The 27,170-nt window shown below is 45.0% G+C and overlaps 1 protein-coding gene and 1 long non-coding RNA gene across 2 annotated transcripts in view; one reads left to right on the forward strand and one right to left on the reverse strand.

The window, feature by feature from the left end:
- Positions 1 to 1,973: 1,973 nt before the first annotated feature.
- Positions 1,974 to 21,823, forward strand: LOC136554831 (uncharacterized). The gene is made up of 3 exons (XR_010783387.1): positions 1,974 to 2,097; positions 16,235 to 16,306; positions 21,659 to 21,823. It is a non-coding gene; the product is annotated as an uncharacterized lncRNA (long non-coding RNA).
- Positions 20,847 to 27,170, reverse strand: part of AFG1L (AFG1 like ATPase) — a 64,707-nt gene continuing 58,383 nt past the window's right edge. The window contains exons 13-14 of the mRNA XM_066547133.1: positions 26,048 to 26,541; positions 20,847 to 24,603 (exon numbers count right to left, since the gene is read on the reverse strand). Of these exons, the coding sequence (XP_066403230.1) occupies positions 26,410 to 26,541 (132 nt within the window). The 3' untranslated portion in view covers positions 20,847 to 24,603; positions 26,048 to 26,409. The remainder of the gene's footprint in view (positions 24,604 to 26,047; positions 26,542 to 27,170) is intronic.

Here is a 27,170-nt window from a genome sequence, read left to right on the forward strand (position 1 = left end):
GGAGCTCTGCTTATTGTGATTCCATGGCTGGGTCCTCTGAAATACACATAAAAACCGATCAAAATTGAATCTAAAGCTTGCACAATTTTCAGTCTCCTCTTTTAAGTACTTTCATGCCCCAAGGGTGGGATTTTCCAAAAGGCTCCATTTATGGGAGTTTTATCACTGACTTCAACAGGAATAAAGTTAGGCCAGCCCTCAGGCCATTTGAAAGCCAGCTCACTTACTTTGCCTACTTAGGCTGTGAGTGTTTTAGGGCAGGGCTGCATCTGCCTCTCCTTTTATCTACTATGGCCGCTCAAGTTGATGTGGGTAACCTGTGCCTATCACGGTGTCTGGATTATATGGATCTGGCAGGGTCACAGTCACATGGCAGCTAGAGAAGTGCAGGTGACATTTCTGGCTTCACCTCTCACACAAATATCTTAACTGCAGAAGCAGGGTTGGAGATAAAGTCACATGGGGGGTGGGAGACCTGGAATCTCTTGTCAGTACAGCATTATGGACATCTCCTGTGAAGTGTACTGCCGCTCAGTAAATGAATGTTATATTGCACTTATATTAAACAACGGCTGCATTGTCTGTGTGGACCTCACACAGACAAGCATATCATGGGTTGTTCTGTGAGGCACCTGCAGCCTGGTCTCTCAGCAGTTTGTCTCCTGCAATAACCCTGTGTACCCCTCCCAGTTACACCGTGAGAGAGTGGCTCCCTTAATGTGTTTCTGTTCTTCCCACAGTTCCCTACTGTGTCCTTTAAACACAGACTGGGCAACAGGCAATAGGCTTTGTGGCTGATTCAGAGCAAGCTGGATGCTGATGATTAGAAAGAAATGTCATTTATAAACCAGCCAAATTGATACCCTAAGACTAACTTTTTGGCCCAGTTTGGCTAAAACGGGCTAATGGGTTTTGCAGTTGTTATGGAAAGATTGGCTGACTGGCAGACACAGAACAAGGGTCCAAATTGTGCCATGGAAATTGATGGGTTTGCCAAAGATGGCCACAGATTTCTAACTATAAAATTTTCCCTGAAGTGATGAACAGCAATTTAAAGACCACTTCAAGTTAGCTTCAAGTTGGACTCAGCATTATTTATGAGGCCTGCAATACTGGTATTTCCCTGATATCCCTCTTCTTAATGTCCCATTGAAGGAGCATCTCAGCTTCCATTTTAAACCAATAGCCAAGTTCTTGATGCACCATGGATGTGACCCAAATGTGCTTTGAGGGCTAGGAAGAAAGGTAAGGGGTGGGGAAAAAGCAAAAACTAATTACATATTTTAAACCCTTTAACAAAAACTGCTCTTTAGGCTGACTTTGCTCAAAGGCTTGCTTCATAATTTTTAAATACTTGGGGGTACATGCAGTTCTTGAGTTTATACTGTTAGGGTGCAGTCAAATTGCTGAGATACACCAAGGAATTCCACTTCTATTATTAATCTTGGATTATATGAAAGAATTTTGACTTGTGAAGATAGACAGCTCTCTCCCTTAGCTCGAGCTAGTCTGAATGACCAAATGCCGTTCTGCCCCGCCACGGACTCGTTGTGCAACGCGGCCGTGTCCACTTTAGCCCGTCTCGGTTACCCTCACGTGGGGTTAATTAGACCCACTTATCGCTTAATTGCTCCATCATTATAACTTAACACCTTCCAGCTCCCACACGGCGCGGGGAGGGGGAGCGGCGGCGCTGGCCCCGCCCCCTGCGGCCCCGCCCCCTGCGGCCCCACCCCCGCACCGCCCCCGCCGCGGCCCCGCCCCCACCAAGCTAGGCTGCGCCGTGCGAACTGAATGATGTCATGCTCCGGGGCCGCGCGTGACCGCCGGGGCCCGCCCTCGCCGCCCATTGGCCGCCGCCCGTCGCCCGTCAGGCCAGCGACACCTCCCATTGGTCGGCGCCTCCGCCCCGCCGCCGCCCCTCGGAAAATAATAAACAATCGAGTAAAATGCGGCGCGGGGCGGGGGTCCGGGCGGGCTCCGCGCCCCCTCCCCGGAGCTGCCCCTCGCTCCGGGCCTTGCCTGCAGCCCTGCCGCCAGAAAAGCCTTTCCTCGAGGTGCCGCGGCGCTCGCACGGAAATTGCCTTCAGCCAGAAGGTACTGCTGCACTGAGAACCAAGCAAAGCCATGTCTCGGCTTTCCCCGATCCCCTTGTCTCAAAGCTAAGTTGTGCCAGGCTGCAGGTGCCCTCCAGATGTGAGCTGGAGGCAGCGGAGAGCTGTGTGCGGAGGGAGGGGAAGGGGCTGGGTGGGTACGTGTCTGGCAGCCAGGGGTGCCATTCCAGTGTGCCAGATGCCTAGAGGTAGGGCACCGACAGGGAGACCTGGAAGCCACACCTCTGAAGCAATGTCGGTTGTCTTCGCGGGACCAAAAACGTCCCCGAGGTGACTGTCCTGTCCGCATGGTGCTGTGCAGAGATGCAGCCTCGATCCTTGCTTCGTTGTGGTGGTGCTCACGCAGCACAGCCCTAAAATAACTACCTCTCACAGCCCTGCTTCCCTCTACCTGCAAACAGAAGGCGCGCTTGTCCAGCAGGGGATTTAATCGGGGATCCCGTGACGAGAATGAGGGCTGCGGGAAAGGATTTACCTTTTCTCAGGCTTGCAGCCTGGCCTCTCCTTTTGACAGCAGGTGCCCAATACGGCCTATTTCGCTTCCTCCAAAGAATTAATTATTTTCTCCCGTACGTGGCCCCTGGAGGAAAAAGTCTAAGCACCTCCCTCATGCTGTCATCCTGTATTTCCAGTGATCAGAGCACTTGTTCAGGAGCCGAAGATGTGGCTCCTGGTCCTCTTCCCAGGACGTTGTGTTTTCTTCTCTGACAGATGTTTGATGTAAAGTACATAGAGCACACTTTCAAAAGGGGACTGAAATCCAAGGCTGGTCCCCTCCCTTCCCCATGGCGATGTTATTATTGCTGGGTCATGGCCTCTCCTTGATTGCTCCCGTGAATCCCGAAGCCCCACCCTCTCCCCCAAGCAGCAGTACGGGTTCAACAGGCTGCTTGGAAATGGAGTGCGTGTCAGGCTGGCCTGCCTCCCTGGTAAAGCACTCTTCGGGAAGGTCAGAGCCAGGCATCTGAACCCCGGCGGGCAGAAAAGGAGAAAATGACCTCGTGTCTCCTGGTGTGTGTGAGGGGCACTGCAAGGCACACAGAGGGAAGGAAATCTCCCCTGGGGAGTTGAGGAAGGGTTCAAAAGGGCTGCTGAAGTGTTAAGCAAAAGCAATCAGCGGCTTAGCACATGGTGGAGAAGTTGATTATAAGCATTTGCAGCTGGTTCTCTCTCTCCTACCTCGGAGGAACTGGGTAACTGCTGACTCAGGAGCTGCATCAAGTCGGAGGAATGGGAGGGGGCTCGTGTTTCCCGAGTGCCTGTATAGCCGCAGAGCGATGGGATAGCGCCGGGCACCTCCTACATGCCGTCCCGTCCTGGAAAAGCGATCCCAGCAGCGTGCTCTAAGAAGCCAGAGCATGGTTGGTATGTTGAGATGTGCTGGATGTGCTCTGAGCAGAGTTGGTATGTGCTGGATGTGCTCTGAGCAGGCTACGCAGCCGGGGCCGTGGGTCTCGTCTTGCATGGAAACGTGTCCGAGCTACGAATTCCAGCACTGGGTCCGGGGGAAGACAGGCCCAGAGCTGCCCAACATGGGGTGGTTGTGTGTATGTGAGAGGCAGAATATCCTGTTTCTTGAGATGCTGACAACCTAAAAATAGGACTTTATTGCCTCCAGGATTAGGCATCTAATTAGGAGCAGGGGATTTTGGGAGGGCAGTTCTGAACTTTAATGCCTCGGTTCTGCCCCGGTACTGTTCTGCTCTTAAAGACTTTACATTCCTTGCAGCTCATGTGAACGTGATTCAAACAAGCTCAGGGCATGCAGTTATAGCAGCTGCCCTGCAAACTCTTCCTGGAATCTGAAAAGTTGAATTCTTCCATTTGCACACACCCTTGCCTGCCTTGCAAAATCATTTCCTTCAGTTTAGCAAATCAAAACTTCAACTAAAGTCGTTCACTGCCAGTTTATCTATGGAGAGGCAATGACAGCAAGAGTGAGACTTGATTTTGTTGGTTTTTAAATGTATTTTTCGGGGGTAATTTTATTTTTTGAGCCCATCTAATTGAATACATGCCAATCTGCTAGAGAGTGTGCTGCTTCTAAACACAGTAGCTACTCTTCATAATAGGCATGTCTAGTTTAAAATATAGGTAGAGGTATTATAAACCTTGTTTAGTCAAAATGGACTTGTTTCCTTGGAAGTAAACAGAGAAAACTGGGGGAGGAACTCTAGCTGAGGTCTGACAGATGTTCAAGTATGTGAAGCTTAAAGAGGAACGTGTGCTATTCAGTTTGCTCACGGAGCCTTTGTGACCTGTGTCTTCGCAGTAATGATGACACAAGCTTTTTTGAATAAAAGGAAGAAATTAACTGCCGTGGCTAATTGCACCCTTGCTAGCTTGCTAACCAAGGACACCATTTGACTGTGAAAATGGTTGGTGTACCCAAATCTTTCAGCTGGAGAGAATATCCAAAGTGAGAGTGTTCCCATATCTGTGGGTTAGAAGGGCTATTTAAAAAACTCCCTTTAATTAGAAAATTAAACACTATTGCTTTAAAACAGTGGTGCACTGCTTTGAAAAATTAAGATCATATGGAATCATTTATTGCTTTTCAATATGCATTCAGTCTCTGGTGCAATTTTATGTACTCGCTAATGCATAAAGTCTTTTGGAGCAGGAATAAAGCACCACAAAGCATGATTTAATGCTATAGGGTCACCAGATCTGTTTCACATTACTGGATGTTTCAATCTGCTGAAAAGAAGGGGTTGTCCCCGAACCAATGAAACAATGATGGGAAAGGAGGGGGGAAGCCCATAAATCTGAAACACTTTGGAAATATAGCGCACATATCTAGAAAAACTTTTAAAGGAATCAGTGGGGATTTGGCTGCATAAGAGATTAAAAATCTGTAAATTTATATTAAGAACAGGAAAGTTAAAACAAAGTTGCTATTAACAGTACAATACTTGGTTGCAATTTAAGGTGTCTTAATAGATCATGTTTTCAAACAGTACAGGCCTACATAAGCATGTGACTGTAAGAGAAAATAAGAGCAAGTAATCCGGGAGTGCACAAAAGTGCTTTTGTTTTTAGTTCTGTGGTCACTGGAAGTGCCTATTCTTGTGCTTATTCACAAACACCTCTGGCTCCTTCTTCCAGAAATCCTATCCAAACGTTTCTGTTCTGACTTTGTTAGAAGACTTTGTGCTTTGGTTATTTTCCTATGACTTGTTCAGGGTTCAGTCTTACAAAGTCTTTCCTCTGGCAAGGGACCGAGATGGGTCCGATGTCTTCACGGCTTTCTTTTTTTTTCTTTTGTCTCTTTCCCCCCCAAGAATAACAAGCTGTGGGGCAGTGTTTGCTCTCAGGGCCTGGGCATTTCCCTTTCACTGGTTCAGCAGGGATCAACAAGAAGAGGCCAAGTCTGACAAGTAAACCATGCATGGTTTGAGCCACCTGGCAATGAACTCTGCAGGCATGGGAGGCAACCTTTCTGCTTTTATCATGAGCCTGAGAGCAGTATAACTGTCTGGCTAGTTATAATTTAACAGAAACCCCATTTTTCATCTCACTGTGGTGGTATGCTTTCTTTTAAATGTCATCTGTAGAGTCTCCCAGTGAGTGGGAGCTTCAGTTTTGCTTTGTATTTCTTACAGATACTGACAAAAAACTAGTCCGCCAAGTTACTGAATAAGAGCCATATTGCTTCTTAGAGGCCTAAGCACACTAAAAAGAGTTTGAATTAATTTTAATACTTCCTTCAAAATATTTTTCAGTATATATTTGTCATTTATAACCAATAGAGTAACTGGTTTTTTATTAATTTTGAAATCTTATATTTTCAGCTTTATTAAGCAAGTAAATTAATATTCAGCTTTCCTGTAGCACTGGAGCTTGTTCATCATGGCTGTGCCTTCCATCATTCTTTGGTAATTGATATTAGTAATTTCAAATAAGTTCAGATCTTTTGTTCAAAATAAACAGAGTATACGTGTGTCTTCTGGATCAGCCCCTTAATGTGACCTCTCCTGTCTGCTCAAATTATAGTATCAAAATAAAAATCTCCAGAAAAATGGAGCCAGTTGAATGAATACATCATCAGAATCAAAACCAGTACTATGAGGACTAATTGCTGTCTTCAATTAACTTTTGCTCAGATCCTATATCTTAGCCACTGGAAAATCTTAAATAAAATTCTCTTTTACATCCTCTCGGACTTTTTCAAAAACAGTTGTCAGTTTAGGCATGTATTCCTACTTTAACTTGTATGTATGTTTGTTAAGACTATTGCTTGTCTGTAGATGGCAATAGCATTACAGTGCTGAAGTAGCCCCCAGCCTGTAAAATAAGGCTGTGATGCTGGTGAGCATTAACTTTGAGAATGAAGAGAAAAAAATATCTTGCCTTTTTCTTTTCTGTTTGTTTGATTGTTTTGTTTGTTTGTTTGTTTAATGTCTGCAGCAGTGGCAGTGGGGACTGTTCTACTTGCAGGAATGTTGGGACTAATCATGTGAGAAAAGATCCTGGAGTGATGAGGCAGCATATTTCCCATGTCTGAGGTCAGGATTTGTTCTGTGAAGCTGACCTTTAAAACAGCCAGAAAATGAGGAACGTGGCACCAGAAAGCAGAGCAGGAAGCATGAAATTATGTAAGATATGTTTCTTCTGCATATGAAATAGTTTTTTTTTTAAAGCTCCAGGTTTGTGATTCAGCATTTTCTGCCACTGAGAGATACAAGAAAGGGGAAAATTCTGTAGCAAAAAAAGAAAGTCCCTATTCTTCTAATCAAAACCTAATAAAATATTAGCCACCAGGTACTTTTGTTCCCTTCTGATGAGCTGGGGTTGAGATTATATTTTCCCAAAATCACTCTCCCCTCAGCCTCCTGATCTGAGGACCCTGGAACTGAAGACAAAGTTTTATTTAGGCACAGCCTGGGCACCTTTTCTATGTATAATCTGTGTGAAGTGCCTCCAGCTTTGTTGGCATTGGATTCCTGGGTGACTGCTGTTTCAGCTCTGACAAGCAACTGTAGGACAGGCCTGTGATGAGGACACTCCAGGGTGCTGGTGCCCAGTGGATGTTTGGTGCAGGACAGGCAGGTCAGGGTCTCCCAAGGGCTAAAGCATCAGCTTGGGTGAGGTTGCCAGCCTGGGTTGGATCCCAGCTGCATGGTGATGCAAGCCCTAGACACAAGCTCTCCTCTCTGAGCTTATGCAAAAATGCCTTCACTGCCTTTTTTTCCTTCTTGCCTTTTTGCCCTGTGCCCTTTCCCTTGTTGGGAGGCATGAGGTTGCATTGAGTGGTTTGATGCAACTGCCAGATGCCCCAGCCTGTTGCTGCCTTCCTGGTCTTAGAAATGCTGCTGACCTGTTTGGAAGGAGAAAATGAGGGAGCCATTTCATCCCTCTCCCTCTTTGGAGGCTTGTTCTGTGTTCAGATGGCATTTACCTCTCTTGATAAAGGAGGTGGCAGAGGTGGGAGTACTCCCAGATAGTGGAGCCCAGCTGGGTCCATGGAGAGACTGGTCCCTGGCAGAGTGTTGGCCTCAGGATGTTAGCATTTTCCCAAACAATTCCCAGGTATGGGCCTAAAAGGTCTGCAGTCACTACACTTCGATGGGTAAGAGGGTTTAACAGCCTGTTCACAGCTAATCTGTGCCCATTGGCTCATTTATCCCTATGGATGTGGTCTGGGTGTGCCTGGGGCGATCTGTGCTCAGAGCAGAACCCTGCACAGGGGCAGCCTTGCTCTCCAGTGTTGAATTATGTCACCGGGAAGAAGGAAGACGGCCTTGTCATGCTTCCCCTTTACCTGCTGAGATGGCAGCAGCAGCAGCAGAGGTGACTGATGGCTCTTTTTTGGTTGCTCCAAATGCCAGACAGAAGGAAGCAGGCTTGCATCTGCCTTAGACTCTGAATAGATTTATTTTTTTTTTCTTTTTTTTTAAGAGTCCTAAGGGAGAAGCAAATGGATATAAGCATGTACTGTATTTGTGAGACCAGCCCTGGGATGGCCTGCACATTACAAATTGATGTTGAAAAATGGGTGGTGGAACATTAGAGCCGCGCAAAATGATTCAGAGCCTGAAGAAAATGCTTCGCAATGGGAGACATGAAGCACTTTGTCTCTTCAGTTTATCAAAAAAGGCTGAGCAGAGAATTGATTATGATGGTGAAGGAACTTCCTTGGAAGAAAAATATCAGGTACTGAAAGGCTCTTTAATCTAGTAAATTATGGGAATGTGTTTCAGCAAGCTGAAATCAGATACATTCATATGAAAAACTGGGCACAAATTTATTGGAATGAAGGTGGTTAATCACCATAACAAGCTGTCAGGATAGTTGGAACATTTTCCAGATGTGCCCAAGCCAAGACAGGCCTGTTTCTGAAGGGCGTGCACTAAGCACAGTTAAAAGCATGAGGGACACTGCAGTCAAGTCTCAGGCAAGGTAAACAGGTGAGGTTTGAAGGACTGTGGTGTGTGACAGGCTTGACTAACAGCTCCCAAAGGAGCTGTGAAGATCTAATGGTTCCCATCTGTCCTTAACCTCACAGAGACTGAGAAAAACAGCACTTAGCAGAAAGTGGAAGGGAGGAATCAGAATGACAGACTCATTGCTGGCACACTCCTGTGACCTCTGTTTCTGGAAGGACTGTGTCTTTCACCTGCTTGGGGCTCTGCTAATGTTTGCTCCACTGCCAACACAAGAACAACCTTTCTCCAGTCCACAAGTTCTCTGTACAGATTGGCATCAGCACTCTTCATTTTAGGAGAGCATGAGTAAAAATTTGTGATGTTCAGCGGCTCAGTGGTAGCTAGGATAAGTAGTTTCCTTTTTCAGTTTGGTTTTTTTTTTTTTTTTAATTCCATCTTCATAAGCTTTGGTCTTGCCTGTTCTTCACATCTCCTTGTTTCCCTAGTATCCATTTCCTTGTATTGCCTTTGCCACCAGGCTCAGTGTATTTTCCTGCATTGATAATCTGTGGTGCAGGATGTCTTGGAGAGTGCTTCCTACCCATAATTTGACAAAATAAACACTGTCTTTCTTGCACAGATTTCACACGAGATGGGTATGTCAGTGATGTGCTGTGTAGATAAGAGCTTGTCAGGAACTTTTTGATAAAGTACCTTTCATCCAAAAGTACAAGTTTGTATCTGCTGTAGCTATTGATGGAAACACACTAAGGTGTCTTTGTAAAATACCTGCAGTCTGTATCTCGAGAATCTAATTTTAAAAACAAGGCTCCTTTTCCAGAAAACCAGTTGGTGGTGGAAATCAGGAATTTCTTATCTCCTGTTGCCTTTTCTGGGGTCCCAGTGCTTTCATGCTTGTTGGCCATCTGCCAGGGATGATGCAAGTATTTTATACTCTCAAGCCCTAAGACAAGTTTGCTCACTTTTCCTGGTTCCAAAGGGCAGGGTACAAAGTCAGAGCTGAAACAAGGCAAGTGATTTCCACTCAGCATCCCTGTCTTCAAATTGGAGAGACGTGGATTTGAAAGGTGGACTGTTTGGTAGATAAGGCAATGACTGGATGGATGCAGCCAGAGAGTTGTGGCCAAAGATTCTATGCCTAGGCTGGTGCTGAGTGTGCCCCTTGAGGCTCTGTCTCTTTAGTAACTTTATTCATGACAGTAGGACCAAGTACACCCTCAGCAAGTTTGCAGATGGCATAAAGCTGATCAGTGCAGCTGGCACAACAGAGGGAAGGGATGCCATCTAGAGGAACCTGGACAAACTGGAGAAGTGGGAGCATGAGAACTTCCTGAGGTTCAACAAGTGCAAGGTGCTGCAGCTGGGTCAGGGCAATCCCAGACAGTACAGACTGGCAGAAGAACTCATGGAGATCAGCCCTGTGGAGAAGGACTTTTGGGTTCTCGTGGATGAAAAGCTGGACAGGAGCCAACAGTGAACACCTGCAGCCCAGAAAGCCAAACACATCCTGGGCTGCATCACGAGGTGTTGTCAGCAGGTCAAGGGAGGTGATTCTGTCCCTCTGCTCTGCTCTCAGTCCCCACCTGGAGTGCTGCATCCAGCTCGAGTTCCCAGCACAAGATGTGAACCTGTTAGAGAGAGCCCAGAGGTGGCCATGAAGATGATCAGAGGGATGGAGCACCTCTCCTGCCCAGATAGGGTGTGTGAGCTGGGATTGCTCTTCTCTTGATGGAGAAGAGGAGGCTACAGGAAGACCTCATTGCAGACTTCCAGTACTTAAAGTGGCTTATAAAAAGAGAGAGAGAGGCTTTTTACTTGTAGCACTAAGACAAGGGGGAATGGTTTTAAGTTTAAAGAACATAGGTCTAGATTAGATGTTAGGGAGAAATTCTTTACTGTGAGGGTGGTGAGACACTGGAACAAGTTGCCCAGAGAAGCTGAGGATCTCTGGAAGTGTTCAAGGTCAAGCTGGATGGAGCTTGAAGCCATCTGATCTAGTGAAAGGTGTCCCTGCCCCTGGCAGGGGTGTAGTAACTAGTTGATCTTTAATGTCCCTTCCAACCCAAACCAGTCTATTGATTTTATGAATGAAGGGGTGGAGCTGTCATCCAGTTGTCATGGTATTGTTGTCAATTTCCACAAACCATTAACCTGGTTCATGGACTCTCTAGAACACGGAACTTAGAGGTAGAGCAGGGTTTTGAAGTGACATCTCCAGATAGTGAGAGTCCTGAACTTACTTTTGTGTGGGGAAAAAAACCTTTTGAAGAATAAGAAATGTTGGAGGGCGAGGGTGGTCGTGTTTGTTTTAGATTTGGGGTTTTTGGAGGACACGCAAGAAGTTTTCAACCAGTTTTCCTGAAGTCCTCATGCCTCTAGAAAGCAGCAGAAGTATCTGCATGAGCAAAGAGCTCCAACACAGGAAAGTACAGAGGATGTAAGAAGAATAAGGCTTTACTGGAGAGATGGAAGTGGTGAAGTCCTGCAGCCACTGGTAGGCTTTTCTGCAAAGACTGCAGCTGCAAACAGAGCCTGGCAGGAACTCACCCAGACTTTAGGAAACATTTAGTTTTAGAACTTAAGAACCCCATGTTTTAGTCTGAACTGAATGCATGAGTCTAAAACTTCTTTAAACTCTGGATGAATGTTGCTTTTAACCTTACCCTGTAGCTTGGATCCATTTGTTTAGTCATTGCCCAGATGAAGGTTATTCTTTGTCTCAGAGAAAAGATTTACCTTTGCTCTCTGTCTTAGATTAGCTTACTGTTGTCCCCACAGTTTATCTGCATATCCTGCTGCTAAATGTGGATAAAATTAGCAGATTGTCCTTTTACTCCCTTTCCTTTCAGCTTGTTGATGCAGGATTCAGTCATATGCATGGTAATGTGTAACTGAAGGATGTTGGCCCTGCCCAGCTGGCTTAGATCTCACCTCCAGGCCTGTACTCAAAAAAACCTACCTATTCTGAGCAGCATGGGAAGCTCTCCAGGGCCCAGAATGTGAAAATCAATCAATTCTTGTAGAAATGTTTCTGTAATGCTGTGGAATCCAGCCAAGAGACATGATGAATGTGAAAACTGTTTTCTAGGACATCCAGTTTCATTTAATTTTTTCAAGCCCATAGAACTTTTCAGCAAATGTCTGTATCCTTCCATCCTGCATCCTTTTGTGATGTGGTTACCCTGGCAATCCAGCTGACTTTCCAGAAAAGCCAGAAGTTCATTGACTGGCTACATAAAGGCCTTCAGTAGGCTTCAGCATCTATTGATGCCAGTCCTTTCATGAGCTTGGACTGTTATGAGAAGATATCTGCAGAGAGGGTTATGCTTTAGCATGCTTGGTTGGAGCTGATTTTTTCCTTGTTTCTTCTTCACTCTACATGGACCAAAAGTCTTGAAACACTGAGGTAATTTTTCTGCATATCATCAGACTTCTGTTTCAGCAGATCCTCTATAGGGGTAAAGTGTTCCAGTAAAGGTCTTTTCTTATGTACTTCCCTTCAATGTGTTTATGCAATAGTTTGACTTGAAAAAATCTCAATATATTTTCTTCCTTTAGGCAAGCCACAGAGGGACCAATGTTTAACAAGTTTGTCTATATTTTCCACTTGAATTTAGCATTTTTTTAACACTTGAGATTAAGAAATGGAGCCTAAAAGGTACTTAAGTATGCAGGAACACTGAACATTGAAATGCATGACTCCCTGAGTGCCACATGGAGTGCTTGCACTTTATGAGGGGAAAGTTTGGTGCCTCAGAAGAACAGAACCTGAACGCACAAGGAGCTGCTTGCACCAATCAACAGAGGTATGAGCCTGGAAGGGGAAATCACACGGGGAAGACCAAGCAGACAAGAGCTGCTCTCATGATAAAAAACAAACAACAAAATAATTTTTTAAAACCCAAACCAAACAACAAGTTGTGAAATGTTAAACAGAGGTTGACCCATCCCCTCTAGTACCTTCTAGTTTCCTTGCTCATGTTTTTGGAGAGGATACAGCCTGTACATTCTCCTAGGATGTTGTCAGTGGGTAGGATTTCTCCAAGCTGAACCCTGTGGGAGGAGGAGGAGGAGAAGTGGAGACACTGATGATGAAGGGGTGGAAGAATAGGACTAAGGGAGCTTATTGGAGCTCTTAACCATAGTAAGCCAAAGCAAGGGCCATCTTCTTTTACAAAGGCATGGTCTTGGGGGCATTTTTGAGGAGCCTGTCATAAGCTAAATCCTACAAGTGCTCCAGGTTTCACAGCATTGGGGTTTCAGGCTGGTTCAAAAGCTAGACTCCTCTAAGTCTGTTCCAGATACTGTGATTTTTTGAGAACAGGATCCCAGCAGAAGACAACCTCAATAGATTTCTTCACTGAGATACAGAGATACAACTCATTAACACAGCTGCCCTTTAACATGGGGAATTCACAGGTGCGTCTGAAGTTGTGAGAGTCACTGTTTCTTGTAAGACCACCTGTATGTGCAAGAAGAATCCCAGATTTACTTCAATCCCAGGAACAGATGGCACTTCCAGCTCCATTTGCCAAAAGGTCCCCACATGCAGGGGCAGCAATGACCCCCACCAAGAACTTCAGCGCTCCAGGCTGGAGACAGCCTTACATCACCCAGGCAGCACGCTGACAAATATATGTTCAAAATGATGAGTTGGAGACCGGGATCCCTGCTGCCCACCTGCCCCACACTTCCCTGTCCAGCAGCCGCCCTGCAGCCCCTCACGACCCCTCTGCCCCCCATTTTTGTATCCAGCCTGCCTGACATAGGACACAGTAGTCCTGCACCATCCTCTTGCCTTTGAGACAGATACCTATGCATTAATGGGATACCCTCTCAGTCTTCTCTACTCCAAACGGAACTTTCTGGAAGGGATCTGAGCCCAGGCTAGTACGGTCTATTTGCCTGACTGTTCTCAGCCTGGCGGTGACACTCCGGGGTGTATTTTTACCCTCTCCTTGCCAGGCCGCATCCCCCGCGCCGCCGCCGCCGCCCAGCCGCGGAGCGCGCCCGCCATCTTGTGGGCCCTGCCCGCCTTGCAGGCCGCCCTCAGCCCAGCCCTGGCGGCGCTCGGGGCTTCAACGGGAGATTTCCCGAGCAGACTTAAAATAGGGAAGATAACTGGGACTGGAACAGGTTGCCCAGAGAAGTTGCGGATGCCCCATCCCTGGAAGTGTTCAAGGCCAGGTTGGGTGGGGGCTCTGAACAACCTGGCCTAGTGGAAGGTGTCCCTGCCCATGGCAGGGGTGTGGGAACTTTAAGGTCCCTTCTATCCCAAGCTATTTTACGATTCTGATTCTGCGATTTTGCAAACAAGGGTAGGAAAAAGCCGAAAACAGTGTCCTAAGACAGGCTTTCCCTTTTATCACTGGGAAGTGGCTGATTGTAGAGTGAGTGGATGTGTTTCTAGAGCCCCTGCAGGTGCAAGTCTTGTGGGGAACCTGGGCTATCTGGATGACTCCTGTTATCCTAAAGACAGATATCCCCACAAATCCTTGTCAGTATAGGATTTAATTGGCCCAGCCTGCTAATTTTTTACCATCGGAGAGTTCAGCGTGTGCAGATTCTGGGGAAGATGAGCAAAGAACAGGGAATGCATTTTGACTGGAAGTGCCACTGAATCACAGAAGCAATGAGCGTGGTTGATGAGAAATTGCCTGCTTGGCACTACTACAACAGCCTGCTGAAGAGAGAGTGATGCAAGTGCATGCACACTCCTCTAGGAAAGGGTGAGGAACAAAATTTTGCCTCCCCTGAGGCAAGAGAAGAGATGGCGTGTGATGTGCCCAAGTACAAAAGTATTCCTACAGAACTAGGAGCTAGCTTTCCTTTCTCTGTCAGTCTTTCATGATAATTTACTGTTTATCCTGCCTTAGCCCGGACTCTCCGTTTTGCCTGGATAATGGAACACTTAAAATGCAGCATTGAACTTGACTGTTGTCAGTGATGGTAGATGCACCAAAGTCAGAGGAGGGGGACCCACAAATCCTGACAGCAGTGCTTTCCAGCCTCTCGTTCCCCAGTCTGTCCATACATCCAGGGTTGCCCCATCCCAGGTGCAGAATTCAACACTTTCCCTCATTGAAATTCATATGGTTGGTGATTGCCCAGTCCTCTGATTTGTCAAGGTCTCTCTGCTGGGCCTCCCTGCCCTTGAGAGCTTCAGCAGCTCCTCCCAGTTTAGTATCATCAGCAAACTTATCCAGAATCCCTTCAGATTCTGCATCCAAGTCATTTATGAAGATGTTGAGGGAGCACAGGGCCTAAGATGGAGCCCTGTGGAACCCCAGTGTCAGGCCACCAGTTTGCTATCACTCCATTCCCTATAACCCTTCATGCCTGACTGGTGAGCCAGTTGCTCACCCCATGGCATGATGTGTTTATTCAGCTCTGTGCTGGACATTTTGTCCAGAAGGATACTGTGAGAGAGTATTGAAAGCTTTACTGAAATTAAAAAAGATTACATCAACTGGCTTCCCTTGGTCAGCTAGGTGGGTTCCCGTGTTGTAAAATGAAGTTTGACAAGAAGGACCTTGCCCTCAGGAAGCCATGCTGGCTGTGACCACTGAATGGTGGTTTCCTGCTCAGTTGTGCTTTCCTTGCAAACCTTGTTCCTCTTCCACACCAAGTCACTTATGACACTTTGCTTCTGATTCGTCATTGCTGCCTCATTTTGGAAAACTGAAATAAATGCTGGACAAACCAGGAGAACTGCAGGGCTGCCTGGATGCTGTGCTGTGGAGGCAGGTGGTTGAATTGCAGGCAGCTGGCAGTCAAGCCTGTGAGTGTGATAGAAGGAAGAGCTGAGGTGGAGGAGTGGTATGGAGGGTGCCCAAGCACCATACAGCCCACCAAGGGCAGGCAAAGGGATGGAAGGCAGTCCCTGTTCAGAGAGGGAACACTAGTTAGTCTGAACAGGAAAAGGGAATCTGGCAAGGACAAGTGCGCACTTTTGTAATGGTACAGGGGACCCCTGGAAAGACCGCGAAATGAGAACAATTAATTAACAAGCTGCTGTGGCTTCAGAAAAGCCATTATAGACAAACTGGTGTAATGAGCACATCTGATGCACAGAAGCTATTTAATCTTCAGCCCCTTGCCTTATAAAGCACCTCTGGGGCAGTGGGTAAAGCTGTTAATTATTAAGGTCAACCCTAGCAGACAGAGGTGTCCTCAAGTATGGGCTGCTGTGATACACTCAGGTAATTTCTCCATTATGTCAATAACTAATTTCCTGAATTGTTCAAGAATTGACAGATTAGCATCCATTAACCAAGTCTTAACTCATGGCTGTGGGAGCAGTTACAGGCCACAAGGGCTGCAGAACCCATTTGTAACTCCTTGAGCACATGTAATATATACACATAGACAGTACTGCAGCAACTTGGTGTTAGTAAAACAAATAACCAAGATATGTAAAAAGGCTGGGCAGGCAGTGACAGGCACTGGCTTGAGCAGATGTCTCAATGTTTGTCCTCAGGTGCTCTGAGAGCACAGGATGAAGTCACTCTGACTTTAAAGAACCGTGTATTGAGGAATTGTAAATTAGCAGAATCAAATAAACCAAAATACCCATTATATTCACTACCAAAAGGGCTTTTTTCTTTTTTTTTTTTTTTTCTGGGGAAAAAAAATCCATACAGCAAACATTTAATGGATTTGATAAGTGTGACTTTTTACATTGTTCACCCTTATGTGGCAAGACAAATCTCATTGCTTTTATTTATGCAGGCCATATGATTTTGTGTACCTAAATGGGAACCTAGCACAGCCTATGAAGAACCTTTGGAAACTGCAATACAGGTAGGTAAGAAATTCCTTTGATTCACAAAGTGGTTTTATTGTTTTGCCTCAAAGCCAAGAGCAAAAAAGGAGCTGACCTAAGTGGAGCTGTTGTGAAGGGACACGGCGGGGGGGCACAGTGCTGAGGCTGCCTGAGCCTGGCATAGCGGCTGCGTCCGGCTCCTGGAGGAGGAGGGAATGGCCGTGTGATTGCCCCACAGCGTTACCTGTGTCTGTACTTACCTGCCTGACACTCTTCTGGCTGACTGCCTGGAGTTAAACCTAAGGAGGCTGAGGAGAGACAGCAAAGAGAAGGAAATGAAACTATGGTGGTGATAAAGCCTGCTAATACCAACATTCCTTTAGGGGATCAGTGGGGAGCAAGGTGCTGGAATAACTGCTGCCAGCCTGCTGCCAGAAGGGTGACAAGCTGCTTTACCAAGGCCAGCAATGAACACAAAAAGATATTAAACCCTCCCCCAGCACAGATGAAAGGGCTGGAGACTGGGGGTATGGAAAGAAGGTCAGAGCAGCTTCTCAAGAAGAATCATTACTGGACTTGCAGCTACACCTGGGTGTCCCATCAAAGCTGGGGACAACGGGCTGTGGGAGGGGATTTCAGGGGCTTGTCTATGCTGCTGAAAAGGTGGAAAAGGGGAAGTTCCAAGCACCAACACTTCCCTCAGACTTAGGCTTGTTTTCTGGTTTGTGGCAGGCTTTTGGCTGTACTGCCAGCTGTTCTGCCCCAAAGGAAGACTTTCAGCTGTCCACTGCCGGCTGTTTGGAGGGGAAGGGTTGGCAGGCAGTGTTCAAAGACAGCAGTCCTGTTTAAATGCCAACACAGGGAGTAGTGTGGGTGAGACAGGCTGGGGGTGCCAGCCCAGTCACAGGGTGGTGAACATGGCAGCAGCCCTCATTTCCTAGACTTATGCCCTGGGAGAAATGTCAAAGCTGGAGTGGGTAAGGACACTGCTCCCTTACCTGGAATGATGTCTGGCTTTTTTTTCCCCCCCAAACATCCTTTACCAGACTTTTCCCCACAAGCCTCATCTCACTAGTATTCCTTAGGCTGCCATGGCTGCAGCATGTCTGCAGTACGTGTGTGCAAGGGGCAGGTGGCCGTGGGAGAGGCCACAGTGGGAGAGCAAGCCCAGGTGCACCACAGGCTGGAGCTGTCTGCCCACCGAAACCACCCAGGCGGCTGTGACTGAAATTTAATTTGCCTGGTGCATTCTGTGGACATTTTAATCAGCATTTCCTACAATCTACTTGGCAAAGAGGCTGGATTGGCAGCTGCCTGACTGAATGGGCTTTGCACCCAGTCTAACCTTCTCCATTCGCAGTTTCCAGTGCTGGAAAACCTCTCTGTCTCACTTTCAGAAGTTTCTATAGCAATCACAGCCATCCTAGTGAAGCACTGGAAATGGCAGCCCATTCAGATTGTAATTTTGCTGGACAGTAATTGCTCCTCTCTCCACTGGCCTCTGAAATGTTACTTTTTGGGAGGTATCAACTGCAACTGGAGGAGACTGGTCCTCTGCCTGTGTTTCCAACCAGTTTTGTTCCTCCTGCCCCCTGAGGAACTCTGTTACCTGTTTAAAGCATGTGAACCTTGATTAGCAGGGAAGTGTTGCTGGGCACATCATACCTCAACTACAGGAAAGACCTGACATGAGTGATGCTCTTTACAGGCCTGCAGGAGCAAACCTCCCCACCCAACACAGCATGTTGTGACCTGAACATTATCCATCACTGCATGTAGAAAAAGTTACAGAAGTGTGTTTGCCTTTGCTAATTGTAAAAGACCAGAGCACTCAAAGGTTTTTTCTTTGTGCTGGTGAGCTTACTTTTCCTAGTTTCCTTGACTTCAGCTTAAACACTCAATCTTTTGTTCCATGCTTCATTTTTCAGTGGCTGTGATTGCTCTTAATTACTGTGACACTGAAGAACCATGTGCTGAAAATACATTAAGTAACTTCTTGCAATAAGAGAATGTGGTAGAATTATCCCACAGCTTGTGAAGAAATCAGTTAACCATTTCTTAAGCTCTTGTAATAATCTTCCTCTATACTTTTATGGCTATTGTTGCCTGCTGGAAAAATTAGCTTAAAGCTGAGTAAGGGGAAATGGGGATAAGTGTTTGCAATTTGGCTTTGGACTGACATAGTGTGGTTGCACTCAGAGAATTTGAAGTCTTTGCTCTGGCAGCAGTACTCAAATCTGGGAATATAGGATTCGCATTGGAAAAGAGTGGATTTTTATAACTATTTAAATGAACAATTTCAGCTAGAGAGTAGATTAACAGAGCCAACTAAACCCTTCACCCTGACAAAGAACTGGCGGGAGGACTATAGAAACACATCCAAAATTTTACCAAAATGAATGCAGAGTACTAGGTCAGTGAGAAGCATTTCTGTATTTTAATGGCTCTCTTAGAAATCAATTCAATTTAAAACAAAAGTTGTTTTACAAATATGTGGAGAATGCAGAAGGCTGGAGAGGGAGCAAGTGGCCTGCATCCTCCATCTGCTCCATCCTCCCTCTCCTCCATCCTCCCTCTCCTCTCATGCTAAGAACTGCTACTGCAAGTCCCCCTTCTGGGCAGACACAGAGGCAAAAGCAGGCAGTGCCCTAAAAACAAGGGTCAGAAATGTCTCCCATTCTGCAGGTGCATGGGTGCACCCCCAGACCCCACAGCCTGTATTTTATGTGTGCCAGAGCTCCTGAGGCCCAAAGCCAAGCAGCAGGAAAGTCTAAGCCCAGGGGTCTTGGGGAAGCTGAGACACAAAAACCTGTGCTTCTCCATCAGAAATGAGGTTACAGAACAAGAGAATATTAAGTACCCGAGGATGAGGAGCAATCTTCATTGACAAGAAATGGACATGTTGGGGATTGCTCATCTCTGAGAGCAAATGGATCAGGGTGACACGAGAGGAGCATCCACTGGACAAACAAAGCTGCAAAGGCAGATTGGCAAAACCTGTTCTTGAAGAATTTCAGAAGAGGCAGCAAAGCCTAGGGACCTTTTTTTGAGCAAAATTTCTAATGAAACCCTGACAGCTTACTGCTGCAGGATGTTTGAAAGAAAAACAGGATCTTAAATTGATCTGGAGAAGGGTCTAACATTTCCATGAGTGGCAAGGCATGCAAACATAGTTAAGGGTACATCCTTTTCCTTCACAAATCTGTGTGAATCTGTAATGGGAGAGTAAGACATCCCATTCTGGATGCTCTTCTCAAACACTGCGTACCATAATGCTGCAAGAAAGATACTGGAGCAAGTTAATTGCTCGACTTTCAGTATTACAATATCCCTCTTCAAGAAACGGGAAAATACAATGTTTGCAATAAAAGGTGTAGAAATAGACCCAAAGTTTAACCTAAAAATTTTACACCCCTGGTTTCTCAAGTCTGAACTATGAAACACTGCTTGCCATCTGCCAGCAAGACCTGCGTGTCTGCCCCTGGCTTCCATGGAGAAGTGCCATGCTCAGCAGTGCTGTGTCGCTCTCAGCACTCAGAGGTGCTCCTTTGGGACATTTGCACTGGGGAGCTGCAGCAATCCTCAGACCCTGCCAACCCTTCCATGTGGGGGCTCTCTGCCAGCCTTCATGTCAGCCAACTGCTTCCCCCAGCAATAATCTAAGCTGTGCAGAACCTGTAACAACCAACCACAGAACTAACTGGCTGACAGCACAAGCACATCTTGAACAGTAAGAATCTCAAATTATGAGGGTGAAAATGCACTTTAATTGTGGTTTCCATGCAGCTATTTTGTCTCACCCTCAAGTTGTTGGAGGAAAGAGGCAAAGAGGTGGAAAAAAGGGTTCCAAACTCAAAAATTATGGCTGCTGGCAGCAGTAACTGAGGCAGACAAGTCTAAACTACTGCTGGAGGAGGACCTTTCTGACAAGCCCTGGATATTCCAAAAGCCGAACCATGTGTAGGGCAATGGCTACAGCTTGTGCAGCCAACCACATGCCCAGAAACTGGCAGTGCTGCCAGTCCAGGTTTGCCCCCTGGATACAGACATCCAAGAAAAGCAATCACACTAAGGTCATGAAGACCAAAGGGCTGGAGCACCTCTCCTATGGAGACAGGCTGACAGAGGTGAGATTGTTCAGTCTGGAGAAGGCTCCAGGGAGACCTTACAGCACCTTCCAGTACCTAAAGGGTACTCCAAGAGACCTGGAGAGGCACTTTTTACGAGGATATGTAGTTACAGGACAAGGGGGAATGGCTTTAAACTGAAAGAGGGAGGCTTAGAGTGGCTATTAGGAATAAATTCTTTACTGTGAGCATGGGGAGGCACTGGAATAGGTTTCCCAGAGCAGCTGTGGAGGCCCCATCCCTGGCAGTGTTCCTAGACAGGTTGGATAAGGCCTTGAGCAACCTGGTCTAGTGGGAGGTGCTCCTGCCCATGGCAAGGGAGGTTGGGTTTAGATGATCTTGAAGGTCCATTCCAACTCCTTAAAATTCTGTTATTCTAACTAATAGTGGGTCTGTCTATCCAGAACACATATCTAAAATTAGCATGAGTAAGTGACAAGTTCATAACATCTGGATTTATTAATTTTTATTACAAGATAAATTCTTCTCAAATAGCAGATGGATTTGACAGTGTTCAATTTGTAATATACTAGATTCAAAATGACGTATTTTAAAAAATATTCTCTCTATACAAGGAAAATGCCAACAGAATTTACAAAACCACTGTATTTCAAATGTATAGGATCTGAGGTTGTTATGAATCTTATAGGAAATTCGTTATTACAAGTAAAAGAAAAACCACACAAATGGTTTACAGTTTTAATCACAAATCTCAATTTTTTTTTCTTTAAATAGATTCTTAAAATAGATGCATTAATTAAACAAAATCACTATGAAGAGACGTGGTGTTTAGTGGATGACATTAATTCTGTAACCCAAACAAGGAGACTAATCCACTCTGAGTAGCTAAATTATTTTTTTGCACTATTTACATACTTTACTGAAGTATTTTCATCCCAGAGCCTCAGCAAGCATCTTAGAATATTAATGAGGGAAGCCTGGCAGCACGCCAGAGTTAGCAAGTGAGAAAGTAGCATCATTCCCATTTTATCAACAGGGAAACTGAGGCACCAGGTGTATTCAGACCCAGGAAACTGCAGGAAGAAAAATCCTGAACCTTAATTCTGTTAGCCACGTCATGATGGAGAGACTGTTCTTCCTCCTTGTTATGTGGCTGGTGACCCTACTGGGCACTGTTTGAAACCTGCTCAGTTGCTTTTTTTCATGTTTAGATTGCTGCAAAATAGGTGACATCTATCCAGCTGTGTTGTCATCACAAACACCTTTACTAAAAGAAAAGACATTAATGCTTTTCCTTTTCAGATCAAAACCCAGCAACAGCAAAAAATGCCTCTTCACTCCCTCCAAAGCCTTTGGAAGGCCGTCTTGTTCTACCCAAAATACTGCAATTGTTCCCTCAATCTGCACAGTAACAAATACTGAAAACCAGCAACTCTGAAAGACTTGCACTATTTATTATTAAATTATTATATTATTATATTATTATAATAATATAATAAAAATAAATTAATATAATAAATTTAATTATTAAATTATTATATTATAATATTATTGTATTATTGTTAAATATTGCACTATTTATTATTAAAAAAAAAGAAGTTAAATTTTTGGGCATTGTGAACATTCTTTGGTCAATCAAGTATTTGAAAGAAGTTAGTTGAGAGATTCTCAGCCAGGATGTGACCTTTAGAAAACATGAAGTGTTTCACATGGTCCATAATCACCAGGATTTTACTTCCTATGACAGCAAAATACTATACCACATCAATAAAGGTCACTTGAAAAGGCTTTTAAAAATAACTTGTCAATAATGTTTGCTGAACGACTAAAGGAAATAAAAATTTGTTGCAGATCTGAGATGACATGAATTCACAAGTTAAGGAAAACCTAAAAAGCCAGGACTTAAACTCTGGATAGAAGCATTCAGCACAAATCCAGCAATTTTTAAGGCTATTATGGAGCATGCATAATTTAGTCACAGGCATCTCACTCTTTACATTTTGGCAAATACAACATCTTCATGTGGAATAAAGTCATGGACTGTTGCTGTCTCACAGCAGCAGGAGCAGGCCAGGCAGCAGGGGACAGGACAGCTGGGAGCACAGGTGGCCCAGCACCCTGGGGCACAACAAAACCACTCTTGTCCATGGTATCAGTGAGATTCTGGCCAGCACCAGTTGCCTGGAAGGTGTCTGACCCCAGAAGCAGCACCTCCAACTCAGCACTGGAAAAAGGCTTTATACATGCTACAGCACCATCAAATAAGCAAATAGGGCCTCACTTTCTTCAGGGAGGTAGATGGGCATAAATGTGCTGCTTCTGTGGTTACAGGGGCACCCTCTGCCCTGTCCACATCTGGGCTGGCTGAGAAACCAGTCCAATAAATTTCTCCTTGTGGACCTGACCCAAAAGTGGCAAACCTCCCTCTGCAGCACAATCACAAATACAGCACAGTGATTTAGGCAACTTTTCTTGTTTTCAGCCTCAAAACACTCTGGAATCTTCCCCATTTCTTTTCCTTGATTATTGCTGGTACATACCAGGGACTCCCAACAGACAAATTCCTTGCTGGCCAAGGAAAGACTGCACTATGGTGTTATTTAGCAATATGTCCCAGAAGTAGTGCTGGCTCTGGAAGCTTTTGGGTGACTTCTCTCCTGTGTTTTCACAGAGCTCACCTATATCCTTAGAGGCTTTCAGTGGTACATCAGTCCCACTGCATTTAGGTGGTACATCAGTCCCACTGCTTTCAAAAACCTGGGGCATCTGAGTTTGGGGTGTGCATTCAGACTGCAGAAAAGCCTCAAATACCAATGGGCAAAGCAGCAGCAGTTTGAACACAAACAGGGATCCTGTGGTTAAAGGAGCTTCGTCATCACCCACACAGACAGTGGAGAAACACCTCACTTCCCTGGCCTGAGGCAGTCTCTGTGGGAATGAAGAACCTGCCAGGACCTCCTCTCCCATATGTCCCAGACGTGTCATCTGTGTTCTGCAAAATTGCACATTTCCCCTATACCACCTGACAGAGAAGGACATACAGGCTAAACATATAAATAGTTTTTAAGCAAATGTAAATAAATATCCAGATGCAAAGTGCCTTAGGTTATCTACCACCATCTCCCATTTTCCTACAACACATTCTGGTTCAAGGCAGGAGGCATTTGAATGCTACTCAAAAAAACTCAAGGCTGAAGCTTCAGGAGAGTTATCAGCATAGTCCCAGGCTGATAAGTATAGAGTGCCACATATAAATACAGAAACACACACATTTAAATCATATATATTAGTTTTATCTAGATTTATATGTACATGTATAAATTAAATATACATATGTGTTTGTATATACAGACACACGTGCATGAATGTCAATAGTCCCTCGGTTGAGAAACCTAATCCAAAACTCTGAAAGCATACAACAATTATTTGGATATTCTTAAGTATAAACAATGTATTCTGATTGGAGTTTTCATAAATATGCATTACAATTCTCCATGGTAGTCACCCTTGTGGGAATAATAATACAGTTCCATTAGTTGCAAACTATAAATATAGGCTTTAAAAATTATTTGAAGAGCAGGTATAGCCAGAATAAGTAACTTCCAGGACAAGCAGAAGGGATCAGAACAGAAAACTAGAATTGAGCATGTGGCTCCCTAACAAAAGTAAGTGCACAGGACCTCTCCAGCCCTCCCTGCTGCCCAGAAGGCCCTTTTGGATGCCTTTTGTAATTGTGATGGGAGACAACTTGGTAACAGACAGAAAAAGGTCATGTTGCCAAAATCCAACAAAACCTCTTAAAGTTGGGGACAGTGTGTTATACATCTCCTCCCTAGGACATGAGTGCAGTCTTTTCAGTCCATCTACATGTTTTTTTCTACTCAAAGTTTCTAAATATGCTCTTAAGATTACTTTATAAAAATACACAATAAGCCAATACACACAATACCATGTTTTGTTTCAGTTAGATTAAAATCAAGAATGACACCACTGTATCTTCAACTCTAAAACAGAGTTTCCAACTACAAACATGAGGATGGGTGATGTGTCTTGAGGTATCAGTTCCTATCCTATCTTTTCCATAAAACACATTCCTATGGTAATGTGATGAATTGCCTCAGTAGTACTGAGTACTGCTCCCCCTAGACCAGGGCAGGTGTGTCAGCAGCAGTGGAAGGCTTGGTGTAGAAGAAGCACAAGAAAATTCAGGGTAGAGATGTCACTGGTGTAGAGGCAGCATATCCAGGCTTGCAAGAACCACAAAATTAAGGAAGAATATGAACTTGCACTTACTGTTACAGCATACCCTGTCTTATCAAGGTCTCTTTTCTCATCCATTATTTAAATCTTAATCCTGTGCAGCTTCAAGTACCTTAAAGCTCCTCCTCAGGGTTCTCTCTTGGCTAAAACCATTAGCTTTCAATGAACCAGACTGAGCAACAGTCTGATTTGAAAAAAAAACTCCTGGAGCCTGCATGTCAACACATCGCTAGACTCAAGAGAATAGAAAAAAAAACCAAAACCAAAACACACTACAGAGGAGTTCCAGGAATATCAGGAGTTATGGACAATATCAGGAGTTTCTTAAAGAAGCATTTGATTTTTCTTTTGTGCAAGCAGCATTATACATGACAGAAGCAGTGCATAATCACTGAAATACCCGCTTTGTGACATCATAAAATTACTCTGCATAGTGCCCCGCCCCATTAACTTTGTCTGTAGAACAATTCTCCAGAAAAATTCTAATCCCATCAAACTTCCTGAACAAAGGTATATTTTAGAGATTCATTAAGGTTGGGAAAAAACTCCAAGATCATCAAATCCAACTTTTGTCCAAACCTCACCCTATCAAAAAACCACAGCACTAAGTGCCATGTCCAGCAATTTCTTAAACACTTCCAGATATGGTGACTGCACCACCTCCCTGGGCAGCCTGTTCCAATACTAGACAACACTTTCAGTGAAGAAATTCTTCATCATGTCCGACCTGAATCTCCCCTGGAGCAGCTTGAGGCTCTGTCCTCTCATTCTGTCACTGGTTGCCTGGGAGAAGAGTCCAAACCTCCCCTCATTATAGCCTCATTTCACGTAGTTAAGACAGAGCAGTAAGGCCTCCCCGAGCCTCCTTTCCTCCAGGCTAAACACCCCCAGCTCCCTCAGCTGCTGCTCACAGGACTGATGCTCCAGACCCTTCACCAGCTTCATTGCCCTTCTCTGGACCCACCCCTGCCCCTCAATATCCTTCTTGTACTGAGGGGCCCAGCCTGGACACAGCACTCAAGCTGAGGCCTCACTAGTGCCGAGTACAGGGGAACAATCCCTGGTGCTGCTGGCCACACTGTTGCTGATACAGGCTGAGATTCCATTGGCATTCTTGGCCACCTGGGCACAGCTGGCTCATGTTCTGTTTTCCAGCACCCCCAGGTCCTTTTCCCCTGGGCAATTTTCCAGCCCCTCTGCCCCAGCCCTTAGTGCTGCCCAGGGCTGTTGTGACCCAAGGGCAGGACCTGGCACTTGGCCTATGTAGAACCTCATACAACTGACCTCAGCCCATTGATCCAGCCTGTCCAGATCCCTTTGCAGAGCTTTCCTGCCCTCCTGCAGGTCAACAGTCCCACCCAACTTGGCATCATCTGTGAACTTACTGAGGGTGCACTTTGATCCCCTTGTCCATACCATGCATAAGGATACTGAAGAGGGCTGGCCCCAATACTGAGCCCTGGGGAACACCTCTGGTGACCAGCCACCAGCTGGAGGTAATTCCATTCACCACCACTGCATGGAGCCAGACATCCAGACAGGTTTGAAGAAGAACAAATGAAGGCAGAATTTCACATGTCCACACACTGGTGGTACAGACAAATAATTGAAACCTCATGTCTTAAACTCAAAAAACTATTGATGAAAGAAAACATGGTCCAGATGATAAAGTGCAATTATTATTCAAGTTGTGCTAAAAAATTTTCCAGTGCTTTCCTGAAGCTTTTCCAATTTTTCTTCTTGGCGATTTCATGCTGTAATTTTACTTCTGGGTGATTTCATTCAACTCTTAATTATGTTTTTTTGCTTCTGTCCCCATCATTCCAGTACTGTTCAGTTTGCATTTCTGTGAGCCGTGAGAGAGTACGCTGAAAGGCAAAGACTTCCTCTTCTCCTGTAAACACGGAGAGTTCTTTGGCAGAATCCTACATCAATACACAAAACCAGTACCACACACCTGTGAGACTCATGGCTGTACTCAAGTGCATCCTGCCTAACTCCTAAGGCTCAGTGCTCTACAGGCTTTAACAAAACAAGACAGCAGTATGGCACCAAAACATTAAAACTGATGTCCAAAAATTAAAGAAAAGCACCTATTTCAGCCAGGAAATCCCCTGAAGGAATACATAAAAAGAATAATTTCGTTTTAAAACAACACAGTAACAGGTTAACCATCTATTTTTCCTTTTTTTGACTAATTGTACACCCATTAAAAATTATTTAAAAAGTCATTAGCAATAACTGAGCTACAGGGACAAAGAAAAACAGAATAAGCAACATGCAAAGCAGTACTGTTTGTGAGGACTTTTGAGGCTGTTCTGTAGTCTAGGAACAGGTAGAACAAACTATCTTTTATTTCTGTATTTTAAATGTAGGTGCTAAACTTAAATCAGTGTTTTCATATATAACTGAACAGATACAATGATTAGCATTCAAAATTACCCTAAAACTTAAACAAAATGGTTCTACATATAGTGACATTTTCTTTGACTATGAATAAGTAGCACAACATGTAATAATCAGAGGGACAGACACTGCAAAAAAAGCAGCATAT

The sequence above is a fragment of the Molothrus aeneus genome, chromosome 3 (genome assembly GCF_037042795.1).
Source record: "Molothrus aeneus isolate 106 chromosome 3, BPBGC_Maene_1.0, whole genome shotgun sequence".
NCBI classification, from domain to species: domain Eukaryota; kingdom Metazoa; phylum Chordata; class Aves; order Passeriformes; family Icteridae; genus Molothrus; species Molothrus aeneus.